We start from the raw sequence: 8,727 nt of genomic DNA, 5'->3' as shown, positions 1-8,727 counted from the left end.
CATTAAGTGTTAGATTGGTGTTTCTTCGTAATGTTTACGTATACCACTAAGTGTTAGATTGGTGTTTCTTCGTAATGTTTACTTATACCATTAAGTGTTAGATTGGTGTTTCTTCGTAATGTTTACTTATACCATTAAGTGTTAGATTGGTGTTTCTTCGTAATGTTTACGTATACCACTAAGTGTTAGATTGGTGTTTCTTCGTAATGTTTACTTATACCATTAAGTGTTAGATTGGTGTTTCTTCGAAATGTTTACTTATACCATTAAGTGTTAGATTGGTGTTTCTTCGTAATGTTTACTTATACCATTAAGTGTTAGATTGGTGTTTCTTCGTAATATTTACTTATACCATTAAGTGTTAGATTGGTGTTTCTTCGTAATGTTTACTTATACCATTAAGTTTTATATTGGTGTTTCTTCGTAATGTTTACTTATACCATTAAGTGTTAGATTGGTGTTTCTTCGTAATGTTTACTTATACCATTAAGTGTTATATTGGTGTTTCTTCGTAATGTTTACTTATACCATTAAGTGTTAGATTGGTGTTTCTTCGTAATGTTTACTTATACCATTAAGTGTTAGATTGGTGTTTCTTCGTAATGTTTACTTATACCATTAAGTGTTAGATTGGTGTTTCTTCGTAATGTTTACTGACACCATTAAGTGTTAGATTGGTGTTTCTTCGTAATGTTTACTTATACCATTAAGTGTTAGATTGGTGTTTCTTCGTAATGTTTACTGACACCATTAAGTGTTAGATTGGTGTTTCTTCGTAATGTTTACTTATACCATTAAGTGTTAGATTGGTGTTTCTTCGTAATGTTTACTGACACCATTAAGTGTTAGATTGGTGTTTCTTCGTAATGTTTACTTATACCATTAAGTGTTAGATTGGTGTTTCTTCGTAATGTTTACTTATACCATTAAGTGTTTATTGGTGTTTCTTCGTAATGTTTACTTATACCATTAAGTGTTAGATTGGTGTTTCTTCGTAATGTTTACTGACACCATTAAGTGTTTATTGGTGTTTCTTCGTAATGTTTACTTATACCATTAAGTGTTAGATTGGTGTTTCTTCGTAATGTTTACTGACACCATTAAGTGTTAGATTGGTGTTTCTTCGTAATGTTTACTTATACCATTAAGTGTTAGATTGGTGTTTCTTCGTAATGTTTACTGACACCATTAAGTGTTAGATTGGTGTTTCTTCGTAATGTTTACTTATACCATTAAGTGTTAGATTGGTGTTTCTTCGTAATGTTTACTTATACCATTAAGTGTTTATTGGTGTTTCTTCGTAATGTTTACTTATACCATTAAGTGTTAGATTGGTGTTTCTTCGTAATGTTTACTGACACCATTAAGTGTTAGATTGGTTTTTCTTCGTAATGTTTACTTATACCATTAAGTGTTAGATTGGTGTTTCTTCGAAATGTTTACGTATACCATTTTAATTACTATATTTGTGTTTCTTAAGAATCAAGCACTGTAGTAATGCAGGTAATGTTTACTCGAATACTTTTCAAGTAAATCTAACTTTTATTCTCGGTGTCCAAATCTAGTTGTTGTATGTGTAAAATTAAATCGCGGTTGAAATACAGAAGACAGCTTGATTTATCCTACTGCTCAGTGCACCTAAAATAAAATTCGTTAGCGATAAAGAGGTGACCTGGAGAAGTCATTAAAATGTCGATCAGTTCTATATCATGAACATATTTAGTAGGGAGCAATAACTGAGCAGATTAACTGTAACGCGATTTTTCATCTTTATGTATGCTGCATCAGGTATTTCTCGAAAAAGAACATAAAAATGAAACACAGTTGTTCCATCTCTGATAATACTGATCGTCAAGGGTTTGTTTCTCAATTTAATTATTTATTGTTTTTTTCATCTTGGTTGATGCATGAACAGAGAAACAATAAATGCGTGCACGTTTATAAACGGATAATTCAATATACGTACTGAGCTTTCATCATAAAAAAAAGATATGGTATGGCTCCAACTAGACAACTTTCCACCAGAGACCAAATGACGTGTAGAAAGAAATCAACTATTTTATGTCCACGAACGACCTTTAACAATAAGCATAAATTTTTCACGAACATAGTACGATTCTAAGTATTGTGACATTATTGAAAAACATTTCTATTTTCTATCATACGAATACCTTTATGACCGCGTCACACTGTCCCGATTTCTATATACGATGGACACCCGAATGCGAAAATTGTAAGTTCGTACGAAGTTGGTCCCGACCTCGTTCATATACCAAAAAGTGACCGAAGCAAGTACGATGAAAAACGAAGTCTATACGATGGTGCCGAAATTATATACGATAGCAAAAGATGGACATACGAAGGTTAACCGAAGACGGGTATTTAAGCTTCTATCTCAGCCGAAGCCTACACGATGGATTACGAAGGCTACACGATGGAAAAACGAAGCCTACACGATGGATTACGATGATGGCGCGATGGCCATACGATGATAAATAATGGTTAAATACATGTATGTACATAATACAAGTATACAAACGATCTAAAAATGCGTTTTACCTGTTTTGAACTTTTTTATGATACGAACAGAATTTCTATAACATATAGGATCTGTACAAGTCTGCCTTGCATGGCGGGAAATCGATCTTTTGTCTAATTCTTATAAAACTTAGTTTATTATCCCCTCGCCTACTATATGAAAGTTGCGTGTAGATAAAATTGAAATGGACACTCTAGAACCAAAATGCTTAAAACTTGGTGTGTATTATTCGTTAAGAATATCTTAAGCGCTATTAACTTTAAAGTTCAAAGGTCAAGGTCACAGTGGCAGTTGTATTACAAGGCAATATCACCCTTGTGGACACTCTAAAACTAATATGCTTAAAGAGATGTTAACCACATTTGGTATATTTTTCTTCCTTGTAATGATCTGCCATTTTTTACATTCAAGGCCAAAGGTCAAGGTCATGCAGATGGACTTGTTTTTTTCCTTGAAATAGCATAATACACAGGAAATTGGTTGCTCTTTTTTTCCCTGCTGGTTCTAAAGACAATATTTAAGGTATTTCCAGTTACTGAATGTTTTGGTGGATTTCTAAAAAAAATAGTTCATGTATCAAATATGCATATTCAATTTACCATTTTCTGCATTTGTCATATACAAATATAGTGTCCATATTTGTCCCCAATATGTTACATACGATTTTTTGAACTTGTTTGAACTGTAAAATGTGTGCACTAGTCTGAGTAATCACCCATGATTATGCCCATGTTTACTGATCTATCTTAAAGGTAAGGTAATGGGTTCGTTGATCCGTTTTATTCAAAAAGAGCTCTTTCCAGGAGAATATCATAATTATATAGAAAAAAGGAAGGATGTTGGGAAAGCAACAAATGCGGCAAAATATGACATATAGAAAACAAAATGGTTATAGAGTAACCATTCGTGTAACAACAACTCAGACGATACATAAACAATCAGAATAATGAAGAAAAAGTTGGTCTCCCTATATACGTGTACCTGCAGTGTTGGTGTACGAGGCGCGTTTATGATTTTCATAATGTTACTTGATATGAAAAATTGACAAAAAAATAATATTTGACTTGTAAAAGTAAATCCTGAGCCCGTAATAGCTGCTCTTCTTGTTCAATTTTAATTAATAGAAACAATGCTGTCGCCTTTGTTGTTCTCATAGAACATATGATATGTGCTCCATGTTTTGTGAACGTTTTTCTCAACTGTCGTATTGGACTGACCAGTGCATATCGCGCATGGCACTTTAAATACTTTAAATGTATTTTAGCGCGAAATATAACTTACATTTAGCTGGATTTATTGCCGTCGTATTTCCATCTTGTCGTCTTCGTACTTTTATTCGATGGCAACACGTCGGGATTACGAGGTCTTCATGAAGTCGTGTTGCCATCGTAAGACCTTCGGGTAGCTTCGTGATTCATTTGTGTAGACATCGAAATGTCAAAACTGCCCGATGGCAACGATGGAAACACGAATGCAATACGATGTTCAAAGATGCATTCCCGGTGACATCACGATGGTGAGGATGGTGATACGAACTCAATACGAACCCTCAACATCGGACACACCTTCGGTGATTTTTTAACATGTTAAAGGTAATGGGTTCGTTGATCCGTTATAAAAAATTTAGAACCCTGCCCGAAATTGTCCCCGAAGGTAAGAAAACCGATGGTTCTACGATGGTTAAAGATGGCACTACGAATAGCCCGATCTGGATACAATCAGTCCCGATTTAAAAAAATTCCATAATTTCCATAATCTTGTTGCCATCGGCGTAAAAATCGGGACAGTGTGACGCGGGCATTAAGACTTACAACTAAGCAGTACAATTATTTGTTCAATATACTTTTAATTTCAATGATTGATTTTCAGTAATCAATCAATGCATTGTTATCTTCAATTTCACCTTGTAAATTTTTATATTAGAGAATGTATGATATCGTGAGTTTGCGTAGTCAGCTTCCGAAGGTATAAATAATTCGTGACACTGAAGATTGCGTGTTAAAGATTACAGATTTTCACTTTTCAGCAAATTAATGTGGATTAAAATGACATAAAAGGGATACTGAAAATCAAAAGGTTTTAATTATATAAAATCGGAAATTCAAGACTCTTTTTGTGTATGAGTATGGTGATTACATCCATACTGGTCATATACTCAATTGACAAAACGACGTTTATCCTTAAATATATTTTTGAAGTTGTCAAAATATGAAAATTGCATAACTCGGTTCTGTAATAAGAAATGGTTCATTTCAAAGTTAGAAAAAATGGTTATACTAGTCTTGTTCATAAATAGGGCAACATCAGGTAATAATATTGAGAATGGAAATGGGGAATGTGTCAAAGAGACAACAACCCGACCAAATAAAAAAACAACAGCAGAAGGTCACCAACAGGTCTTCAATGAAGCGAGAAATTTCCGCACCCGGAGGCGTCCTTCAGCTGGCCCCTAAACAAATATATACTAGTTCAGTGATAATGAACGCAATACTAATTTTCAAATTGTACACAAGAAACTAAAATTAAAATAATACAAGACTAACAAAGGCCAGAGGCTCCTGACTTGGGACAGGCGCAAAAATGCGGCGGGGTTAAACATGTTTGTGAGATCTCAACCCTCCCACTATACCTCTAACCAATGTAATCAATACCATACATGAATAAATGTGTACATGTAGTATCTATTAGCTATGTATGTTAAGTTGCGAGGTTTAATCTACTGGTCGAAACTTTTGTCTAGACAGCGAAATACAATTCTGTTTTTCATCATGCATTATATATAAAAGTATGTTGAAACTGTTCAATGGTTAAATACTATTTCGTCCTTTTTCTATAGAATGGTTTTTAGCCAAATTACTTTGTCAGTTCCATTTGATTGTATCGTGATAATAAAGTTATTCCTTCAGACCATGTTTAACAACTTTGTAAATTTAACTGTAACAGAATAGTCATACATCCTTAATTTTCACATTCAACGATTTCCTGAAAGATGATAAAATTGAGAATGAAAATGGCTACTTCAAAAACCTTCTATGTTTTAATGTATAAAAACATTCTGACTTTTATTCGATTAATGACACTATAGTTAGTTTAAACTTTCTATTGAATCTGGGTGTTAAAAAGTTTTCCAATAAAAAAAAAGAGGAGATAGTCGCATACATGTAATATATATGTAGTTCGAGGAATCATTGAAGATGAGTTTCATTTTGTACTGAAATTCATACAGATCGAAGAAAACATTATTTGACACCTTAGTTCCAAAAACAGACCAGCTTTTTGAAATATCTGATGTAGTGAGTAACAAAAAAAGGACTATACTGAACCGTATAGTTATCAGACAAGTTAAGCATAGCGCTGATATCTTGGAGGTGACAAAATTAATAACATTTCCTTTTTGGGCTGTAACTGAGGATAACCGTTGAATATCACATATTTGTTTTAAATTTGGCGGTGTTTATATACAGAAATAACTATTTGGGTAATGGTGGTGCTTATATATCCTATTGCATAACAATTAACATAGTTTTAACTTTAAGTTTTATAATGCATTCAGATATTCGTGTTTTTGTTATAAAAATCAAAGCAGATTACGTGCACCAACTAAAATGATACTTTCATCCTTATGCTGTTGGGATATGTACAAAAATTAGTTATAATTTTCCTTCGTTTACGAAAAAGAACGACACTTGTTCGAATGTAAAAACCCTTTAATTTCATTCCACAGAATAAAAAATGGGCCAGAAAACGTATCACATTAATCAATATTCAAATAATGTTACACATTATAAACCTTTTTCTGAATTTCGTTTGTCTTTTTACTTCCTTGTTAAGCAGTTGTAAGACTAGAGTTTTAGTTCATACATGAATAAATATCTGAAAAGGTTGAATCTGAAATTATTGTTACGGAAAACATATTTTCGTTGACATTTAGCGCTTTTCCTGAAGTTTTCCTGAAGTTTGATTAGAGTTTTGATAATGTGAATTCGAAATCAATAACGATCAATCCCGAAATTAACTGAAAAAAATAACCGCTGCACGGAATGAGTTTTTTGTTGTTGAGTCGCAAAATGTATGTTGCTCTCTTCTTTTTTTGTTGTTGTAGGGTTACTTTTACGTTGAAATATATTCAGCATCTACTTTTATTCTTGTTGCTGAAGGTTTTTCCATGTACGAAGACTGAGATTTACCTACGTTAAATTTACATCAAATGGGCTATGTCCCAGATTTTACTTAAATAGTGCATACAACTTTGGCACCGGTTGATAATTGAAATTCGAATTAGTAATGCACCTATTTTGAAAGAATTTAATCATTTATATTTCAAATGATAAACGAGATAAATGCATTATTTTTCGATTTTCAATTATAGTTTAAAGGCCAAGAGTTGTTTACAATATTCTCGAAAAGTGACCTTGATTTGAATATGAATGTTAATAAAATCCCTTTTTAAGAATTCATGTTCAAAATCCAATCGTCCTAAAAACGACAACATTATCGTTAAATTAATTATTTCCAAATTAAAGGTTAGCTTTCTATAAAAAATTTCTGTCTGAATTTATGTCGGGAATGGTCTTAGACAACTCTAAAAACGTATGATATTTCAAATCATTGATTCTTATATAACTATTAGTTTAATCAATATCAAAAGTCTGTTTTCGTCCAATTATCTCTGTTATGTGTCAGGACGACTTTGGTCATCTCTCACTTGAAGATGCCTAATGGCACTACTAATTAATTCTTATCACGAACAGACACCTTTCGGAAAACATATGATATCACATCATAATGTTTACGGACAAAACATTTGCATGATTTTTTTCATATAAAGAAAAGAAATATTGATACCTATGCCCATGACCTTAAATAGTCAATTAATATGATAAAATACATATACGCACCTTTTGTTTTGCTGACGCTAACTGTAATCGTCTTTTATTTTCATCATTTCCATGAAGAGTTTTGTTCCAAATGTTATATCCTATTCTACTATAGCAGAATATCAACACAACTAATGGTCCGAAAAAATGTAATACCATTATTCCTGTACTGTATGCATACATTAAAGTGTGATTGTTATCCCATGTTTCTAAACATTGGCCACTTGTGTTTGAATAATATTGCACTTTTGATTTGATTAATGTTGGAATGGGTATAGATAAAGATAATATCCAGATGATAATAATAACACAAAGGGTTTTTCTTGTAGTAATTCGTGGTCTGAATGGGTGAACAATGACGATATAGCGGTCAAAACTCATTGCAACCAATGTATATGCGCTCAGAAACACTGCTACCACTTGTAAATAACTCACTAAAGGGCACATGGTTTCACCGAATGGCCAATAGTTTAATAAAAGATTGGCCACAAATGTGAACGGAATACAGAAAATCGCCATGATTATATCACTTATGGCTAAATTAACAAGAAAATAATTTGGAATAGTTCTCATCCGTTTGTACGCATACACTAGATAACAAACAATACTATTCCCCCCTATAGCTATTACTACGATTATAGAATACAGGAATATGAATATAGTTTGTAAAAAATGAGAAATCTTTTGTTCAGAAATGTAAGTTTCATTTGTGAAACTGTTGTTCATTTTTGTCTCCCAACTTCACAATTGGCAAATCACATCATAATTATCAATATACCAGTAATGCGGTACATTTCCTGTTTTGCCTTGGTTCATGCAATCAATTTTGATTTCTTTAAAACTCAATATAACAGTTATGCAGTTCAATTCCTGTTTTGCAGTGTAATTACTAGGTCTAAACAACCAATTTTAATGTATTTAAAACTTATCGGTTTAAGAAAAAAAACTTATTTCACTTCCAAGAAAGTTATGATCCGACGTCGTATTTTTTTCTCATTTCAAAGTTTCCGACTTATTTCCGATTTAAACTTCGATGCATTTGTTGATCTCGTAACGACGATAATACGCAATCATTGTGAAACATCCTGATAAGTGATGTTCTGTCTAAGATCGTTGTTTGTCGAACACAACTCTAAAAGTTTTTGACCACCTGTGTCTGTGGTATACATATATCTATACTAAAAAGACAATCAATAAAACGATGAATACTTTACATCTAGTTTGATCACTTCTTACACGTGTTAAATAATATCTGAAATTTCATACTATAAAAATATCGAGAAAAAAACATCTGCATCATAATATGCAAGT

The 8,727-nt window shown here is 32.5% G+C and overlaps 1 protein-coding gene across 1 annotated transcript; it reads right to left on the bottom strand.

Annotated features, from left to right (window-relative positions):
- Positions 1-7,410: 7,410 nt before the first annotated feature.
- On the bottom strand, positions 7,411-8,142 carry LOC134726143 (RYamide receptor-like). Its single transcript, XM_063590542.1, has one exon. The coding sequence runs from the start codon at positions 8,140-8,142 to the stop codon at positions 7,411-7,413; it is 732 nt and encodes a 243-aa protein (XP_063446612.1).
- Between the last annotated feature and the right edge of the window lie 585 nt (positions 8,143-8,727).

Source organism: Mytilus trossulus, chromosome 7 (genome assembly GCF_036588685.1).
Source record: "Mytilus trossulus isolate FHL-02 chromosome 7, PNRI_Mtr1.1.1.hap1, whole genome shotgun sequence".
Classification (NCBI taxonomy): Eukaryota; Metazoa; Mollusca; class Bivalvia; order Mytilida; family Mytilidae; genus Mytilus; species Mytilus trossulus.
Note: the sequence above shows the minus strand (reverse complement) of the source record. Positions and strands in the feature narration are given on the sequence as shown.

What these genes read in the sequence shown, in the direction of transcription:
- LOC134726143 (XM_063590542.1), bottom strand. Translation starts at nt 8,142, where the DNA reads ATGAACAACAGTTTCACAAATGAAACTTACATTTCTGAACAAAAGATT.